The following is a 20146-nucleotide window of genomic DNA, read 5'->3' on the forward strand; positions in this document are numbered from 1 at the left end:
CTTGTGGGTCGCCGTTGACTACCTCTTCTCGATGATTGGCTCCGATAGAAAGAAGATGAAGATGCAGGCTTTTTATATTAGAGAGAGAGAGAGAGAGAGAGAGAGAGAGAGAGAGAGAGAGAGAGAGGGAGAGAACGTTGAAAAGTCGATGACTATGCAGGGACGAAAGTAGCTGCAAAATTTGAAGACGAAACAACCTCGAAGGGGATGTCCTCTTGGGAATCTGAAGTTCATATGACCCCACGCTTCTTGCGTTTGATTCCTGGAGAAGTTTGACTTGGATTTGGAAGAAAGATATAAAATCTGAATGCTACAGTCATATGTAATATTCTTCTGGAAGATCATGACCTCATCTCCTTCTTCCCCATTAAGCAACAGTTTCACGCTGGTCATAATTTAACAGAGAGCCAGACCTAATCCCAAGCTCTCATATGCCAAGACAATCATTTGGTCAACTCTAAGATTGCTGTCATCAGTCTTCATCGACACTCCTTGGAATCCAAGTAAACGTATATCAGTCAAACCAATGGAGGCCTGTGTGGCTCAACAAAAGATGGACTACTAGTCTTGGTCTCCATGTGCAAGGTGCCCCTGGCCGCTTAGCACCCTTGGCCGGACAGGGATTCCCGGCCGCAAGGGTTGCTCTCGGCCAAGCAGGGCCGTAGGTCAGCAACCATTGCTGCCCTTTTCCCCCTTTTCCCGTTAACCTTTTGACGAAAAATTATTGATCATCTGAGCGTTTCAGCCGTCAAAAAAACACACGCTATCCTAATCTTGAAATCAGAAAAAAAAAGAAAAAAAAAACGTAATTAGTTTACGAGTAAACTGATTTACGTAGTTAATAATCGATCATCGTATGAGCAACCTAGCTCTGATATCATATTGAGATCCACATAATTGACGTAACGATATACCTCTTCGCGTGACGGGTTCTTTATTCGCGATCGCACGACGGATTCTTTATTCACGATCGTGCACCACCAAGCAATACCAAACAAGGAGGGATCGATCCCTCTGGCTGTCATCTCGCACTAATGGATCATATCTTAATGTGTATTGAATATTCATCCAATTACCCATGGCTTAATGGATGTTGAATCCTTAATCAATAATCACTTTAAGCTCTATTAGATCATACCTAATGGATCCAATAAAATATGGACTTATTGAATATCATATATCTAATCATCTATTCGTTGCGTCGTCCACCATATGTGTGTGACCCTCTAAGCCTAATACCGAGTTTGTCGTGAGTTACATCTATCAGAATTCTTTTTGACTTAAAACTCCTTTTGAATCAGTAAATTATTATCTGTTAGTCATAGGTGCCCTACAAACCAATCATATGATTGATGACATGTGTGACATGACACACACTCTTTTTGCTTATTATATTATTTGACATTTTATCACTTTATATTATCGATTGCATGAATATATTGTGATGTCCATGAATCTATGCAATGAGAATCGGATCATCATGAGATCACGATAATGAAATTGATTCACCTTTAAATACAAACTCTAAATAATCTCGGTCATAGGTTATTCGAGAGGGATATCGAGATAACTATACATACTGGTGTACTGTATACTCGTTTGTATGATGAAGACGACTAGTCTTAGCTCATGTGGGGATACTAAGGATACAGTGCAGGTGCTCATTAGAGAATGAGTTCACTGATTAATCTGCTCATGGAATGCTAGATGATTAATGATGTCTTATTGTTAGACAACGATTTTATCATCGTAATAGTGTATTAGGTCCTTAGACTTGAGACACTAAGGATGTCATGTATGAGTACTTCACTCTTTGATGTCAGACTTATATGCATGGAAGTTCCAGATCTAGCATAGTCGGTCATCGAGAGTGGCAAAAAACTTTCCGAGGGCTATTAAATATCGATAGAGGATCATCCGCTCTTAGTGTCATGAGAGAAATGTCTCATGTGTTCTTGCTCAGACAAATCCATAGCCATGGTCATTTGGATTGAGAGAGAAAGAGTTCTTCGGGAGAATCCGATTAGAGTGAGACTCGAGTAGAAACCGTATGAACCTTACAACACCATACTCGGTATATGGTCTCTAGGATACTATATGAATGATGGACTATAGAAATACGATAATTGAGGATAAATATGTTCAAAGGATTGGATTCCGCTATATCATCCAAGGACTACGACGTAGTGGCCTAGTATATCCACAGTCGATGGGTCGAGTGAATTATTATAAAGATAATGATTCATTAAGCCAAAATGAGTTCTAATATGTATGACTCATGGCCAGATTGATAGTGGGCCTAAAGGGTCATACACATATGGTAGGTGTTGCGACGAATAGAGTTTCAGATATTAGATATATGTTGGAGCCCATATTTTATTGGATATCCAATAAGTCCCTGAATTATTGGATTCTATGGATGAGATACAATAAGAGGTAGTAAGATATTATTGGGTAGAGACCTACTAATATAAAAAGCTTGAGTAGTAAGATGGAGATCTAATACCCAATATGGTATGATCCATTAGGGTAAGTTGATAGGGGTCCTCTATAAATAAGAGGGAATTAAAGAGTCATGAGCTAGGTTCTTTTTTGTTGTCACCTCCTATTCTCCTCTCCCCTTCTCCTCCTCAACTAATAGGTGTGGAGATTTGAGCGTAAATTTGAGGAGCGTCTTCACAGCCCTTGTCGTGTGGATCACTACTAAAGAGAGGATAGTTGATCTCCTTCATCCTCTCTCATAGATCTGTAGGTTTTCATGGATATATGATCTCCCTAGGTAACATATTTTTCTTATATACGTAATTTTCGATTTCGCAGGGTTTTACGCACTAATCTTCGCACGACAACGAATACTTTTTTAGAAAATATAATATTTTTGTTTATTATTTTTTCGTTGTGCATGTGATGTTGCCCCTATATTTCCCTACATCATCTCTATAATAATTCACTCAACTCATCAACTATAGACGTATTTAGCTATTACGCCATAGTCCTCAAACGATATAGGGGGATCTAATCCTTTGGACATTTTTATCCTCAGCTATTGTCTATTTATAATCTCTTATCCATCCAATATCCTAGAGTCCGTATACCGGGTATGGTGCTATTAGGCTCAAACAAAATCGATTCGAGTCTCACTCTTATTGGATTCTCTCGGAGAACTCATCTTTCAATCTAAGTCTCGCTCTTATCAAATTTTCTCAATCTAATTGATCTTGGCCAGGGATTTGCATGAGTGAGAATACACAAGATATTTCTCTTATGATACTGAGAGTTGATGATCCTCTATTGACACTCAATTACCTTTGTAAAGTTGGTTGTCATTCTCAATGGTCATTTGTACTAGATTTGGAACCTCGAGATCTATAAGTTTGATATCAAAGAACGAAATACTCAAACAATGCATCATTGTTGTCTCAAGTCGAATGACTAAATACACAATTGGGATTACAGAATCACTATCTGACTATGATATATTATTAACCATCTAACATTTCGTAAGTGAATCATTAAGTGAATCCATTCTTCAATAAGCACTCACACTATATCCCTAGTATCCCCACATAAGCAACTATGAGACCAGTTGACCCCTTCATATGAACAGGTATATAGCATACCGATTTGTCCGATTATCTCGATAACTCTTTCAAATAACCTATGACTAGAAATATTTAGGAGTTATGTTTAAATGTGAATTAATCTCATTATCTTAATCTTATGATTGATCCAATTCTTATTGCACGGATGCAACAACATCACAATATATATACATCACATAATATAAAATAAAAAAATATTATTCTTAATATTAATAAAAAATTATACCGTATAGCATACGTGTCATTGATTCTCTCGTAGGACTCTTATAACTAACAAAGTATGTGTGATAGAAAAATGATATGATTGACACGTAGATACCACGTAAGCCCAGTATGACGAACACACCAACACTGCACCGTCGACATGCCAAGGTCATGCGGCCGGCACATTGGTAGAGCACTAGGCCAATGATCCGACTCCACAAAGCTGACTCATAAATATCACGTGACTTTTCCACGAGACGGACATGCCGAGATCACGCGGTTGACACATCGACGCCACGTAGCAGACACTGTGGCGTGGTTGGCAAGTCGGATCCGCATAATTGAACACCCTGACGTCACCTCAATGTCACGTGGTCGCCATACAATTCATACCAGGTGTCAAGAAGTTACGCATTCTTGAATTCAGCGTAGGCTGACGACGATTACACTTGAGACCGACGCTCCATGTTTGCACGAGTAGCACACCATCTAAAGGTAACAAAGCTCCCACTATTAAAGGGACAAATCGACTTGTCTATTGACTTAGGTGTCAAAGAGGTATTTTCGAGAGTCTGTGATGCATTTTGTAGGGTTCAACGACTACAGACAAATTCAATTTTGAGATCGGCTTAAGAGAAGGACCATGTTAAATCCAATTCGACTTTTACATCGGGTAATCAAAAACTGATTTAACTCGATCGAGAAAGGTCGATGTTCACCAACAAAACAAAACGGAGATGAAGGCATGTCGATGTCCACAATTTAACATCACTTTTAGTCAATGCAAACAGTCCTTGTTCCACTCAATCAGAAAAGGTTGATGAAGCATCAGTATCATGTTGACGGAAGGGTTTTGAGGTCTCCAGAATCCTCCAATGCCGTCCTCACCGGGATAGTTTTGGCTGATACTGCAGCTCTTAAACACGTAACTCCTTACACCGTGAAGAACATTTTCCTTCACGTCTGGTGAGATTCACAGGACAAGATTCATAAAGCAGACGGTGTGCGGACACTGAGAAAATGATGGGAATTTAGACAGGACGAGGAAGAGTGATATAAATGGATTCCACACTAGGCATGAGGCATAATGATTGGTGTTCTGGGCTTCTGCAAGGACTGCAAGAGGTTAGGTGAGACCTCCTTACAGTCATGGCTACAAGAAGTGATCAACCTATCCTCATAAAAGAACAAATGGAGGGTCACACACACATGCTGTAAGTATCAGGCGACACAAGGGACGTATGAAACATGGTATTAAATCCCAATCCCAGCAATCAAGCTAAGAAGAGATAGTTTCTTGATGCAAGAGAACAAGGTTAGGAAGCCCCATCTGATTGCCACCTAATACAACAAAACTGAGAGCCTTTCTTATGCATTGATACATTGCCACATTGTTGGAGTAGGTTGTGTTGCTGTGAGTTCTAAGAGGACTAATCATGTTCATCATCTAAATTACATGGTTATTATACTCTGAACCATCACAAGACAGTCTTTGTCTCTTGCACACTTGGTTACCTCTCCTTGAAAATGAAGCATACTCTACAGAAAACTGGCAGCCCGATGTGTATTACAGCATAAAGCAGATCAGAGTGTGAGTCTCACTTTAGATTATCTTCTTTGGCATGGAAGGTTAGACGGCACTTCTCATTAGGTGTAATCCTGATTAATCTACTGAAAGCATGAGATGATGATTCAGATAATTAGAATATGCCAACACACAAGACAACTTCAAAGCTTAGTTCTTTGGTGCAGTTCAAAGTGCCTTCTCTAAGGTCATGAAGAACATCTCTCCAAGTGCTGATGTGAGAGGAATAGATATGATGCATGATACTGCCTAGCAGCCCACATTATTACAGGAATAATGTGATTGAATTGTCTCTACATGAGCATGAGTGCATGAATTTGTTTATCTTCCAATAGGTGTTTTCCTGTGACAAAACTTGCCCTAGTAGTTGGTCAATCGTTCGTATAAATATGAAGTACTGCTTTCTATTGTCATCACCCTTATCGGTAGGGACCAAGGAAGGACCTCCAGCCTTCGAAACTTAATGGCAGCACAGTCTCAGGGAAAGCAAAGGCACATGAAGCACACCTGGTCAAAGTGATAAGCTGGTTTTACTACGTCTCTTCAGGAGCAAGGAGGGGGGGCGGGGTAAGAGTTGGTGTTCAAGGAAGGTCGACTCTGAACACCATGGAGGTGGGTAATGTCACTACGACTGCATCACTTTTGCATGGGCCCATCGTCCTGTTCCTTTGTTCTTCTTCTCGGGTTGGGCGTTCATAAAAACCTGCTGCTGCACTACATTCTCTGCGATCGCTCCACCTTGGTGCCCTCAGTCATGGAAGAATCTCTGTGCCGAGATTGTGAAGCTGACACGATCTCGAAAAAGACTGTGAAGAGTGGCTGCAAGCGAGTGGCTCGGACGAACTGCAGCGGCGGCGACGGTGTTGACGAGGCGAGAAAGGGGAGCAAGGGCCGCAAACATCCGGCGTACCGAGGTGTACGAATGCGTGCCTGGGGCAAATGGGTGTCGGAGATCCGGCAGCCGAGGAAGAAGACGAGGATCTGGCTCGGGACGTTCCCGACGGCGGAGATGGCGGCCAGAGCCCACGACGTGGCGGCGCTATCGATCAAGGGCCAGTCGGCGTGCCTCAACTTCCCCGAACTGGCCGCCGAGCTCCCGCGACCGGCCTCCGCGGCCCCCGAGGACATCCAAGCAGCAGCTGCGCTGGCGGCGTCCATCATGTTCGGTGATCCCCGCCCGGGAACATGCACGAGCGCGGAGTCCGGCCTGAGGCAGACTGAGCTTCCGGTTTCACGATCCCCACCTCCGTTAACCCCATCGAGCGATAGCGACGATGCGCTCTTCGACCTACCGGATCTCTTGCTTGATGTAGGAGAAGGGTTCTGTTACTCCTCGCCATGGGAGAACTGCATGGAGTTTCCACCGGAGGAGCCATTACTATGGGAATACTAATAGACCTGGAAATGAGCCGCAGCTGCAACTGTTCATCTTCTTGTAGAGCTCCTCGTCTGGTGGAATTGAATCCATAGATGAAACACTAGACTGAGCTAGTTGTATTAAACATGTTCAGATAAATATTAATTCGTATCTTTCGTATCATCTTCTTCATTTGCTGAAACCTTTCATACGTTTCTTTGTTAAATAAATATATATATATATATATATATAATTTGTTTTAGTGACACATTATTGAAATATGTTGAGCCTAAATATAAGCAATTAGATGTCATTTTGTGTATTAAGTAATCTTAGAAGCATATGTTTAGCTATCTTAAAAGGTTTTGCTTCGGCTGGCCGTGTTCCACTGCATACACCTAGACGGCGTTATCTCTCTACTCTTTTCATTAAGTAATTGAAGCGAACACCTAGACGGCGTTACGATGCACGTCGCGCGAACCTAAACCTGGCTTCCTTCCAGCGAGGTCCACCCGCTCGAGCTCTCTTGCCGCCGCCCCGGCGGAGGTTTTGTCGTCCTCAGACGTCGGCACGGGCGGGGGTCTACATCCTGCCGGAGATCAACTCCCGGTTCGTCCGCCTGGCCGCCAGCCGCAGTTCCACAAGGGGCTCCGCGTCACCGACGCCCTCGCCACGGAAGTTGTGGTGACGATCCTCGTCCGCAAGGTCAACAAATCCTTGTTTCTCTCATCAACAGCGGCAAGGACTAGGGAGTCAGTATTGATGGCCAGGTTCCGCACTCTCTGCGTCTTGGGGTTCTGACAGATGAGGGCGCAGGGATGATGATCACTGGGTGATTGATGATGCCAATCATGAAAGGCTTGAGGTGGTGATGCTGCTGTTAGTGAAGGTAAAGGTTTCTGTGCCTTTTTCAATTTTGTTCAAGAATAAGCTAATAAGTTATGAATCTATGTAGATTAGTAAGAAATTCATATCAGATAGCTGTTTAATTGGTAAGAAATCAGATAAGATAGTTGTTTCAGTGATCTTTTATCTCTATGTCGATTGTTGCAATAAATGGCCAGCCGATTGATGTTCCCTCTAATTCTTGCTTGAGAAATCTACCAGTAATCACTGCTTCACTTGTTCAAGAACAAGTTAATCAGTTATGCCATTTATGAATGGATGCAAATTAGTAAGAAATCAAATCATATAGTTGTTTGACTGGTCTTTTTTAAGGTTCATTAAATGGCCTGCAGATTCATGTTCTCTCTTTTCATACTCTTTCCTGAAAAAGTGACCATGATTCATAAAATGCAATAGGGAAATTTGTCTTTATACTAGACAGCTCCTTAGCAAGTTATTTTGTGTTCTGTGCTGAATACAATTTTGCAATTGTTAATGTGCATAGTGGTGAATTAGAAAATGTAAGTTGCCTTCAGTTTCCAATCAGCTGATACATTACCTGGCATTGTTCGTCTTTTTGTCTTTGCCATTCTAACTGCTCCTTTTCGAGAATAGTTTGTCTCCTTATGTGGCTTAAAGGAACCGATGAGTTTCCATGGCTTAACTATCAAATATTCTGAGAAGAATAATTAATGATTGTGATGCACAGTTTAATCTCCCAGAGCTAGGGCTGAGCTTTACCACGATGGAAAGCAAGAATCACAAGAGGTTACTATTTATTAGCTCAATGGCTTTTCCATAAGAAAAGCTGTGCTGCATGTCCATGCGTGACTAGGGAAGAAACTTGTCTTTACACACTCATTGCCTCTAAATTAATGAATCAGGCAGGGCTCATCCTCATGAAAGGTGGTCCTCTTTCACCAGGGACGTCATTTTGTACTTTGGGTTGTATAATGCATAAGATCCCAGTCAGAGTACTTCCTCGATAACTTTGGCTCCTTTCAGATAAGCAATGGAAGGTTGCTAACCAGATGAACTATTGTACTAATGACCCATTTAAATTTTCCAAGTTGACCCAAACCTTAAGTAGACTAAAGCACATTGTACTTGCCTCTTCTTCTCCAGCTCTAAATTACCTTATCACATATGTCAATTTTGTTACATAATTCAAGCCAACTAGAACCTAGATATACTGATTTCAGAATGAAGACAGTCTTAAAGATTGTTCCTGGGTATGCATTCTTCTTTGTTATGGTAAAATTACATGCTTTGGGGAAAAAACTGTGCTGTTGAATCTTATAATTTGTCTGCTTAATATCAGAAAATCTGCCTTTGCGGAGATATTCCACTGATTAAGGTGTGTTGTGCTCAGTAATGAAGTCAAGTTTTTAAGTCCTATAGCATCTGGTGTGCATATTATGTAATGTTTGAATGAAGGGAATAATTATACATATCAGCAGATCTGATAGTATACTATCTCTTATACTTTGCTGCAGAACCTAACATGTCTCCTGAAGTTCAATGTCTATCATGTAAGCTATACGTCGGAGCTTATGGAGCACAAGAATGTGTATCCTGAAGTTCAATGTCTACCATGTAAGCTTGTCCGTCAGAGCTTACGGAGCACAAGAATGTGGGATCACAGCTTGTAGAATTAGTTGTCCCTATTGGGTCTCTATATCATCATTTATAGGTGCAAGATAATTTAAACATTTTGATATATCTCCTACAAAGGTACAAACCTTTAATGAAGGGCAAGGTTATGCTAAGAAAGCAATTGTTCTTCCCTGCATCAAAGACGTTTTTGGTCGGAAAAGCTTGACCAAATGATTGAATTTTGGTTTGGTTTAGTCAAGTAGTTAACTACTTGGTGTTCTGATTTTGATCAATATTTTCTTTGGAGGGCAGAGCTCTGTTTGTCTGAAATGTCTGCCATGGCATGAACTTATCAAAGATATTTTAGCTTTGATGTAAGATTAATGAAGAACAATATTTTTTTTTAAATTCGTGTGTTCTCTTTCTTTGTTCTTCTTTTCTTTTATAAATTTGTCTTCTAAAATGCCATAGCACAGATTTCTATATCCTTTTTTCAACATTATTCCTTTTGTATTACAAGTTGATGTTGTAAAATGCCAGGAAGCAATGTGTTGTTTCATTAAGAACTTGTAACAGCTGCTTGCTCAACATGATTCTTTATCCAACTGACTTGTGCTATCATTTCTTTTATTCTTTTATAAACTCTTTTTTCTTTCAAAAAGGGAACTTTGAATTTGACTTCTACAATGAACAGGGTTTTGTTAAATGATAGAAAAGTATATTTTTTATATCTGCTTCTTTTATTAGACACTTAAAATCGCATTTAAATCAGAAAAATAGCTTTATATAATTTGTACACTAATGTATGCTGAAGCTTTTGGTGTGATTGTTGTTATGGATAGGAACATAAACTGTCTAATGAGTTCATATTAAATTGTTCGTCACTCATTAATGTTATTGCATCTCTGCTAAGTGTGGGCGCCGCAACAAGGCGATGTGGAACCAAACGAGGCATCAACAGGAAATGGTTCCGCGGATTCCAAGGTTGGCATCACTCGGAGCACAGCAAGAGCAAGGAAGATTCCGCAGCATCACGAGGTTCCTCTGCTTGGCGTCGTCTGTCTTCCGGTGATCACAAGGGGCAGGCGCGGTGCAAATTGAATGCGGGGTGACGACAATGGTTCCGCCGCCATCCTCGTCTTGGTTGTTGTCGACGACTCCGTCGACATCATCATGATAATAAAGATTAGAGACGAAATGGACGCACTGCGAATGGCTCTGCTCTTTTCCCCACCGGACACTGCTCTCATTCTTTGCCTCCAACTTGATCTTGACACCACCAAGGAGGGTATGCGTCCAAGGAGCGGGCTCCACGGTTTGGCAATTTGCCGGCACCGCGTCGGAGGCCCTATTCCCACCAAGGACGGCACGTACGAGTGCTCTGTGTCTTTTGCTCCGTCTCTTTCTTCTGTCATGCCCGGTTTGTGTCTTTTCCAACATAAACAGTGAATGCATACAGAAGCGCCACCTTCTTCCTTTTGCCGAACACTGTTCCTCCGCACCCGGTGATTTACACCGATGGACGTGACCTCACTGGCATAACCACTCTTATAATAACAGTCCCAGTGGATGGCACCTCGCTTATCTCCGAAACCTGCAACATCATGCAAGCCTTTCCAGTCCACCGCCTGCAGCCGCTGCCTCCGTCGACCAAGCTCCTGCCCTTGCCCACCACCGCCTCTGCCCATCGCACCATCCCCTTTGTCTCCTCTGCGGCGGCATCTTCTCCCTCCACCTCCCAGCTCGCCGGCTCTGCCACGGCCCCGGACTCGCCCACCGCGGCATTCTGGGACTACCAGCTGCTCTTCGCCTCCCAGCGGTCGGAGACAGCCGAGCCGGTGCTCCTCCGGGTGGCCCACGGCTCGGTCCCGGTCGACTTCCCTCGGGGCACGTACTACCTGGCTGGCCCGGGCATATTCTCCGACGACCACGGGTCGACCGTAAACCCGCTGGACGGCCACGGGTACCTCCGCGCCTTCGACTTCCGCGGCAGCAGCGATGAGGTCTGGTACTCGGCGCGCTACGTGGCGACGCCGGCGCAGCGGGAGGAGCGGGAGGCGGCGACTGGCCGGTGGCGGTTCACGCACCGGGGGCCCTTCTCGGTGCTGCGGGGCGGCAGGCGGGTGGGGAACCTGAAGGTGATGAAGAACGTGGCTAACACCTCGGTCCTCAAGTGGGGCCCTAGGCTGATGTGCCTGTGGGAGGGCGGGGACCCATACGAGATCGATCCCGCGTCGTTGGATACGGTGGGGCTGGTCGACCTCGTCGGGAGTGGTCATGGCGATCGACGGCAGACGGATGGAGGCAGCCGCGGTCGAGCAGTGGACGTCGCCGCACACTTGTTGAAGCCCATATTGCGAGGTGAGAACAGCCGTGCATGCAGCACACCACGTACACAAGAGCACGGCAAACTAATAAAGCAAATACAACACATGAGATTTCCTTTCTGCAAGCATGGACTCCGATGCTGGCGCTGACAGGTGAATCGGAAGTGCAGGAGTGTTTAAGATGCCTCCAAAGAGGCTGCTGGCTCACTACAAGATAGATGCCAAGCGGAACAGGCTGCTGATGGTCTCCTGCAACGCTGAAGACATGCTCCTTCCTCGCTCCACCTTCACTTTCTACGGTACGGGATGTGTGTGTGCCAGTTGCAATGTAGGGTTTCAGAAACTACATGTCATGGAACTGCATCGCAGTTTGGGTGTTCAGAAGGCAACTCCAGGCCATGCTGCCTTTGCAGCAGCAAACTTGTAGTGTGGCAGAGTCTGGTGTTAGTCCCTCTGAACTCAAATACTCTGCTTCCAAGTTTCGTGCCCTCTTTAAGTAGTTGCTGCAATGTGCTTACTTCGCATGTAAATCTACCTGTTGCTCTTGGTGTATCAACCAACAGCCTTTTTCAAGTTCAAAGGCAGGGTGGCCTCATTCTCCTTTGAGATTCACTTGGAGACTGCTTCATTTGGTGTAAACGTGAGGACGTTTCTGTAACTCAGATATCTTAGTCTGATGTATTTGATTTCTTGGCCATGCAGAGTTTGACTATAACTATGAGCTGAAGCAGAAGAAAGAGTTCGTCATCCCTGATCACCTGATGATCCATGATTGGGCCTTCACTGACAGTCACTATGTCCTCCTTGGAAACCGCATCAAGCTTGATATCCCTGGTAAACTATGCTATTCTCTTCTTACAGACCTGCTAAAACTACCATTACATTTCTTTCTGCTTACAGTGGTCTATAGTTCTGGAAGCTCAAGTTCTTTCTTATTATTCCTGAAAATTAGAGGCTCTTCTTGTATGTTGCTCTTTCTTTTGCTGAGCTTTAGGAAAGAACGCTTACCTATGGGATTCTTTTGATACAAAGATGAAACTTCTTTGAGAGTGGCAGGATCGTTACTAGCAGTGTCAGGCCTACACCCAATGATATCAGCACTTGCAGTGAACCCCAGCCAACCCTCAACACCAATTTATGTGCTGCCCCGTTTCTCCCAGAGTCCCATCCGAGGCAGGAACTGGCTTGTGCCCATACAAGCTCCATCCCAGAAATGGGCACTGCACACAGGGAATGCATTCGAGGAAAGGGATGGAAATGGGAACTTGAAGATCCAGCTCCAAGCCTCGGTATGCTCCTACCAGTGGTTGAATTTCCACAAGATGTTCGGTAGGTGGTCACTGTATGTTCTGCTTCATTCTATCTATCATTTCTTTTAGCATACACGATGCTGCTTTGTAGGATACAACTGGCGTACAGGAAAGCTTGACCCTTCTTTCATGAACCTGGTTGATGGAAGGGAGGCTATGCTGCCCCACCTGATTCAGGTGAGTTTGGAAGCCCGTGAAGCTAATACCATGTATCGCAGAACGAATGACGCATGCATGCACTTCCAGGTATCGATTGAGTTGGACGCAAAAGGGACTTGCTATGGATGCTCCATGGCAAATCTCTCGAACATATGGAATAGACCTGCAGACTTCCCGGCGATCAATCCATACTTCTCCGGTCAGAAGAACACTTATGTTTATGTGGGCTCCAGTTCTGGAACCCGGAGATTCTTGCCTCGCTTTCCCTTTGACAGCATAGTTAAGCTGGACTTATCCGATGGATCAGCAAAGTCATGGTCTACCGGCGACCGGATGTTCGTCGGCGAGCCAATTTTTGTTCCCAAAGGCACAGAGGAAGATGATGGTTACGTTCTCGTTGTTGAGGTGAGGATGTTGTTCTCGCAGTACTTGTGCTTGCCAATCAATCGATATGGATCTTGAGCGCTCTTAATTTCATGGCTGATCTCTGCTTTCATCTCGACACCAGTATGCTGTCGCAAAGCAAATGTGTTACCTCGTCATACTGGATGCTAGAAGAATAGGGGAAGCCGAAGCAGTCGTAGCAAAGCTCGAAGTGCCAAAACACCTGACCTTTCCTATCGGCTTCCATGGATTTTGGTCTACCAAATGACAGCAGAAGCTGCAACATATGAGCCTTCATTTCAAGCAGAGCCTAATGGCTTCCACCAATTGTCCACTTCCACAGTCAATTCTGTGATCCAAGTAACAGCTCCATGAATACACTAACATGTATTTGTTGTCGATGATATCTGACCATGTAGTTTATCTCATCCTATCAATAATATGAGATGAATTTATTCTGTTTCTTCATGTTTTCATATTCTGATCTCAGTGCAGACATATGTATCTTCATCACCTTAGTCACTTGGTAAATTTTATGAAGGATTATAAGATTATAGAGATTTTCTCAAAGATACTAACCACCATATGAAGTATGATGAACAAAGGTTACAAGTCTTTTGATCTTTCTTTCTTTCTATGATCTCTCAACTCAGCCTTCTAAGCTTGAGGTGTAAGAATCTTTTTTTACTTTATTAGACTTTGTAAAAATTTTATATCTTAAATATCTTGATATTTAAGATATTCAGTGATCATAATTCTTACCAATAAATAGAGAATATAATACTGAATTATATTATTAAAAGAAGTCATGTCGATGATCTTCGATCGATATCACAGGCATTGTATAAAGATTTTTTTTCTCTATACAATTTCTTTCTATTCAGATTTTCTCTCTAGAGATTCTTTCTCTAATTGCACATGTTTCTCTTTCTAATAATACTATTTTTCATCTTTAATATATATTATTTTCTCTCTCTAATAGATTTTTTTTTCTCTATAAAATCCAATTCTCTCTCTAGTAGGATCTTAAAATAATAACTATGTTACGAGTAAGCAATTTTAAAAACTCAAGAGAAAGTAGAGAAAACTCTTAATTGAATCAAATCAGAGTCTTACAAACGACTATGATCGATACGATAAGATTTATGAAATCGTACTTGTTGGTGTAAACAATTTCGTGTCATGACCTTGGGGCCGACGCGAGTTGTGTCGGGTCCGAATAGCGGGGATCTCGTCGTCACTGTAGTGGCCGGCGGCACAGATCAGGCCGCATCGAGGTTGGTCAGGGTGTTCCGTAGAGAGGGCCTCCTTTGCTCTGCCTCCCTGGAGCTCTAACCTCGTCTTCTCACCTGCACATAGGTCAGGTCGGAGGCTCGGCCCGACCCCTCCAACGATCAAGTTAGTGATGCGAAGTGATATGTTCTTGCGTGTGTTTTTTCCTTCCCCCCTTCGCCCCTCTCAGGGGCGGGGTCTTTATAGGGTGATTTACCGTGTCTGATGCGATTGCTTGCAGGGAGCGAGTTGCATCTGACGCTAGTGTTGGCATGGCTTACAGGACCAAGTCTGAACAGATCGTTAATGGGCCTCGGTCTACGTTCTAGTTCGTTTGTCCAGGCTCCGTCGAGTCGGTTGATGTGTGAGGCATTGTCTGGGATAGCTGACAGTACTCATATTATTTGTGAAATTATAATGTTAAAATTGGATGAACATCACTGTTGAGATCATTTTGGGTCAATTTAATTAACATAATTGAACCGATTAAAGGTTTAGAATAGTAAACTTTGATTAATGGAATTAACATGTACTTGTTAACTATCATTTCTGTATAATTAGCCATGCAGTTTATCTTATTCTATCAATCATTAGGAGTCATTATTGCAACTAATACTACAATATGATCTGACAAGTGGGAGCATTCATACTACTTTAATTGAAACGGACAGACAAACACAATAGAGAGAACATTTATTACAAGACATGCAGTCGGAGCATTTATATGTACATTTATTTGTGACAAGCAGATCACACAAGACACGAACAAGACATGAAGACTCCCAAGCCATCTCCGCAACGGCGGGCGCTGCAACCTCAAGGATAGTCCTGAGCTGCTACGGGCTGGTAGGAGCCGATGAAGATGTCACCGTAGATGAGCCCGGCCAGTCCGCCGCCGATGAGTGGCCCCACCCAGTAGACCCAGTTGCCGGCGAAGTCTCCGCTGGCCACCGCGGGGCCGAAGGAGCGCGCCGGGTTCATGGAACCGCCGCTGAATGGCCCGGCCGCCAGGATGTTGGCTCCTACGATGAACCCGATCGCGATGGGTGCCACCGTCCCCAGCGACCCCTTCTTGGGGTCCGCCGCCGTCGCGTACACCGTGTACACCAGCGCGAAGGTGATCACCACCTCCATCACCACCCCCTCCAGCTCGCTCATGCCGGCCGCCACGCCGTGAATCGGAACAGCCTGCGAACAGCACGTGAAATTGTTGATGACCGGAATTAACACTCGAAAGATGAGGTCAGGTCAGGTCAGGTCGTGGTATGCTTGTATGCGTTCATTACCAAGCCGCCGGTGACGAACTTGAGGAGGAGGCAAGCGACGGTGGAGCCGAGGAGCTGGGCGACCCAGTAGAAGATGCCGGTGAGGATGGTGATGTGGCCACCGACGGCGAGGCCGAAGGTGACCGCCGGGTTGAGGTGGCCGCCGGAGATGTTGGCTGCCATGGAGACACCGACGAAGAGGGCCAAGCCATGCGCGAGGGCCACGGCGACCAGGCCCGCCGGGTCCAGCGCTGCACCACCCGTCAGCTTACCTGCAGCAAGAACGAGAAGCATTCAAGCTTTCACTCATTCACAACATTCATTGACTGGTCCATTACACATATGTCTTCCTACCATAAGCGATGGCGGAGCCGACGCCAGCGAACACGAACAGGAGAGTGGCAATGAACTCGGCCAAATAGGACTTGAGAGACACTACGCCGAAGGAGTCACCCAAGCTTCCTAATGCGAGCTTCGCCATCTCAGAACAAGGACGAGTTACACCAAGCTCAGCTGCACTCTTCTCCTCTCCTCACTACCTCTTCGGCTTCAGAGTGCAGAAGCCCTGAACCCATGGGGCTTATATAGAGAGATCGACCGAGTCTCGATCGACGGTGCCGTCCATGGAAACGGCGTCGTTGTGGGGGACGTCAGAACAATGTGGGCGGTGAGGGCTAATAGCAGCTGGTGCAATGATTGATGGCCGACCCACCGCCCCAGTTTGGTTTGGTTGTAATGGGAATAATGGGCGTGACGACAGCTGCTGTCTCCATTGGAGGACTTCTCTGTGGCGTGGAAGCTTCAATCTTCGATGGCACTGTCGTTTGCAAGGGCTACAAAGTTGGCAGCTTTGCACAGCAATCCTCCATGACTACAGTGAACTTGTGATCAATATGAACTGTTTTGGCTTTCGGATTCATCAGTTGTTGAAGGGTTTGTGTGTTTTGGCATACACACAAAGATACAGAAGAAATAATTGCAATCTTGGTATCAAAAATAAGATAGTTTAGAAGGGCAATTATAATGGGTGTCCTCTCTTTTTGGTCATGTTCTTTATGATCTGGATAAGATGCTCTTGTGCTTTTGGCCTTAAAGGCTGACATCTTTTATTTGTCTCATGTTAGAGAATTAGTGGCAGTGGTTGGTGTGCACTTTACAGCTGATAATTAGGTATTGTTTGATTATTTTGTGATGTTATTACCATTCAAATTAATCTATTCATGTGTATGTTGTAATACTTTGAGGAAATAGCAAGTCACTCATCCCATAATATTTTATGAGGAAATTAATCTGTTCATTCAAATTTATAGCTTCTTTTTTTCTTCGTGGCACTTCTAATTAAATAAATTAAAAAAATTTTAAGGTCAAATAATTTAATTGATAAATATTTTGACAGTTCATTATAAAATCATAAATTCTAAGTTTATTTTCATCATTTATCATTTATACAAAATTAAAAATATATTTAAAAATAATTTAAATCTAAATTAAAAGTACTATACTTTTAAATCAATATTAAACTTAACTCACTTCTGATGTAAGAATAAGTCGAGATGTAAGACTTCCGATGTAATAGTAAATTTAGATAAGTCTACTATACAAATTTTTGAACCATTACATTATACACGTATTTTGAAGCCATTTTGATTGATTAATTTCACATGATTAATTTTTAGCTTGATTATGAAAACGGGTGAAAAAAAATGAAATATGGATCAAATATTGGAGAACATATCCCATGCTACTCTTATTAGATCTTTACTATCGAAATAACATATGTATAGAACATTTCAACGAGATAGTACTTTTTAAAATATCTAAAAATGGAATATATTCTAATCAAAATGGAATCCGTTTCAAACGAAATGGAATCTGTTCCAAACATATATGTCACACTTCGTTACTTCGACAGAGTATAACTATCTAAATTTCATTCTTTTAGATACCCATTGTCGATATTAAGTAGTAGTCACAAATTTATATCAATTTTAAAATTTATATCTATTTTTTTATGATATTATGCATGGATTAGATATATCACGGCGAATCCTGATTAGAATAAACATCGATATGAATCAAATATTCTAAGGATCTGAACATGTTTTTAAATCGGATTCATGAAGAGTATTGATTGAATATAACATAAAATCTTGGTAATACCAACAACAAATTGAGAAGTGAATTTATTATAATTCTTGGACAAGAAACTTCAAAGCTCGAATGTAAAAATGAATATAATATAAATAGAAAACTCCAATCAAATTGCAGCGATACTTATGTTAAGACAAGAAAGTTTTTTTTGATAGTTTCAAGATATAATATGATATTATCTAAATAACCAATCCGAGTCAAATAAAAGAGGAAATGGAGGAATATCCAACTGATTTCTTTTCTAACGAAGATAGACAACCAATCAAAAGTCGTATCTAATTAAGTCAATGATGGTGACACCAACTTGAGCATGCGCAATAATTATACCTGATTAATAAAACATCAAAAGAGAATATTCTTATTTCATATCTTAAATTTGAGTCTTACAAAAAAAAAAAATCTTTTTGGATACTTATTTACCTTTAAACTCTTCGAATTTGGATCCAAGAAAGTTCGCTATCAAATCAAAAAAGTGAGATGAGGAATCCCTTGACTTAGGTCAAATGGACGAGAGATTAGAAGCTAGAAGAAACAATATGAGTCATATAAGCATTTTAAATAATTTAAGAATTTTTGAAGCGTCTTAGCTATTCGATTGATTGATGACTAATTGTCTCGAATATGTTCTACTATTTTATACTTCACAAAAATCGATCAAACTTACATTAACCCTTTTAACAAAAATAGAGATAAATTATTTTTAACTAAAGGTCGCTAAACTAAATAAACTAAAATATGCTATGATAAGGTAAAATATCCAATTTAAATGAAATAATAATAATAATAAATAAATAAAAAAAATAAAAAAAAATATATAAAAATAAAATATATAAAATGTGAAATCATGCAAATGGTATATATATGAAACATTATACATCTAATAAAAAACTCAACGGGTACTTTTTTTTTTCTTGGATGTTTGACTGACATCACTTTTGTAATTAGAATTTGACAAAAAATTTCTTTGAAAAATGAAACACAAACAATTTTTTTAATTATTATATAATTGGTATGAGAAATATCAATGATGTTTAGATAAGTCCAATTTGATTCGAGTCCATATGCATAAAAAAAAAATCAAATGAGGTTAAGAAAATCTGATCGAAACTAGACTTACAGACTTGTTTAGCTTAGTAAATATCTTAAAATTCGTAGTTAGCATATAACTAGGATTGAAATTTGACCAACTCAATTAAGAGCCAGTTGGGCCCATGAATGAACTGTGTTGGGCCCAATGAAAAGGCTCAAACAGTGACCTAAGAGGTGACACCGTCGTGGTACAGTCTCCGAGACTGTGTCAGGTGATGGTTCTACCCAGACACAGTCTCCAAGAGGCTGCAGGCAGTGGTACCGCCCAATGGCAAGGTGCCAAGAGGTGGCACCACCCCTGTCAGGCGGTGGTACCGTCCAGTGTCAGACTGACACTGACGGTGGTACCGCCCGTACCTAGGAAACCCGGGATAAGATATTTTTAGGCTCCAAGTTTGAACTAACTTGACTCATATAAATACTCCTCTCATCCTTGGTTAAATAATACAAGTCAAAGAGTTTAAAAATGAGAGAACGTCGTAGAAATCTCTTCAGAAATCCCCTCCTCTAGCTTAAACTTAAAATTGTATTTAGAGAGAAGTGTTAGCTTATAAAGGTTGTCTCCTAAACCTATGAAAAGGAGAAGAGGGGTGTAAGAAGGAGATTGATCTTCACCTATTAAAGGAAGATCGATAGTGGATGCCGGTGGCCTCGACGGAAGAGGAATCGACGGAGTAGATATAGGTCACAATGATCGAACCACTATAAAATCTTGTTTGCATTTTCCTCTGAGCAATCTTTAACTGTAAACCATTTTACTTACTTGCTTTACATCCACTATGCTCTTCCGTACACTTTCAAGCTATCTTTCCGAAATCGATTTCATAGTGAGAAAGAGTTTTACAAAACCAACATTTTTATCCGTTAGTACTAATTCACCCTCCTCTTAATGCGGACTCGTTCGTAACAAATGTCACAATGATAAGTAATATATTAGTTATCACTTGTCCCATTACAATT

General features: G+C 42.0%; 3 protein-coding genes across 4 annotated transcripts; 2 read left to right on the top strand and 1 right to left on the bottom strand.

Moving 5' to 3' along the window:
* Positions 1 to 5830: 5830 nt before the first annotated feature.
* LOC103972005 (ethylene-responsive transcription factor ERF039-like) lies at positions 5831 to 6931 on the top strand. The gene has a single exon (XM_009386187.3). It carries the CDS (start codon positions 6011 to 6013, stop codon positions 6782 to 6784), a length of 774 nt encoding a protein of 257 aa, XP_009384462.2. The 5' UTR covers positions 5831 to 6010; the 3' UTR covers positions 6785 to 6931.
* Positions 6932 to 7129: 198 nt separating this feature from the next.
* On the top strand, positions 7130 to 13884 carry LOC135627326 (carotenoid cleavage dioxygenase 7, chloroplastic). Of its 2 annotated transcripts, XM_065133384.1 has the most exons (8): positions 7130 to 7637; positions 10143 to 11590; positions 11727 to 11855; positions 12259 to 12390; positions 12613 to 12885; positions 12958 to 13043; positions 13113 to 13430; positions 13534 to 13883. In XM_065133384.1, the coding sequence occupies exons 2-8, from the start codon at positions 10834 to 10836 to the stop codon at positions 13675 to 13677; spliced, it is 1839 nt and encodes a 612-aa protein (XP_064989456.1). In that variant the 5' UTR covers positions 7130 to 7637; positions 10143 to 10833; the 3' UTR covers positions 13678 to 13883. The 2 variants fall into 2 exon arrangements, with proteins under 2 accessions (XP_064989456.1, XP_064989455.1); XM_065133383.1 differs by having other exon boundaries at positions 12958 to 13430; positions 13534 to 13884.
* Positions 13885 to 15355: 1471 nt separating this feature from the next.
* LOC103972007 (probable aquaporin TIP2-1) lies at positions 15356 to 16557 on the bottom strand. Its single transcript, XM_009386189.3, has 3 exons — positions 16301 to 16557; positions 15968 to 16218; positions 15356 to 15869 (listed from the first exon to the last, which is right to left on the bottom strand). The coding sequence occupies exons 1-3, from the start codon at positions 16425 to 16427 to the stop codon at positions 15498 to 15500; spliced, it is 750 nt and encodes a 249-aa protein (XP_009384464.2). The 5' UTR covers positions 16428 to 16557; the 3' UTR covers positions 15356 to 15497.
* Positions 16558 to 20146: the final 3589 nt, after the last annotated feature.

This window comes from Musa acuminata, chromosome BXJ2-11 (assembly GCF_036884655.1).
Source record: "Musa acuminata AAA Group cultivar baxijiao chromosome BXJ2-11, Cavendish_Baxijiao_AAA, whole genome shotgun sequence".
NCBI classification, from domain to species: Eukaryota; Viridiplantae; Streptophyta; class Magnoliopsida; order Zingiberales; family Musaceae; genus Musa; species Musa acuminata.

Excerpts from the sequence above, each read along its gene's own strand:
- LOC103972005 (XM_009386187.3), top strand. The coding sequence starts at position 6,011 with ATGTCACTACGACTGCATCACTTTTGCATGGGCCCATCGTCCTGTTCC.
- LOC135627326 (XM_065133383.1), top strand. The coding sequence starts at position 10,834 with ATGCAAGCCTTTCCAGTCCACCGCCTGCAGCCGCTGCCTCCGTCGACC. Across the intron at positions 11,856-12,258 it reads CTCCACCTTCACTTTCTACG|AGTTTGACTATAACTATGAG; the intron begins GTACGGGATGTG and ends TTGGCCATGCAG. Across the intron at positions 12,886-12,957 it reads GAATTTCCACAAGATGTTCG|GATACAACTGGCGTACAGGA; the intron begins GTAGGTGGTCAC and ends GCTGCTTTGTAG.
- LOC103972007 (XM_009386189.3), bottom strand. The coding sequence starts at position 16,427 with ATGGCGAAGCTCGCATTAGGAAGCTTGGGTGACTCCTTCGGCGTAGTG. Across the intron at positions 16,219-16,300 it reads CGGCTCCGCCATCGCTTATG|GTAAGCTGACGGGTGGTGCA; the intron begins GTAGGAAGACAT and ends TTCTTGCTGCAG. Across the intron at positions 15,870-15,967 it reads AGTTCGTCACCGGCGGCTTG|GCTGTTCCGATTCACGGCGT; the intron begins GTAATGAACGCA and ends TGCTGTTCGCAG.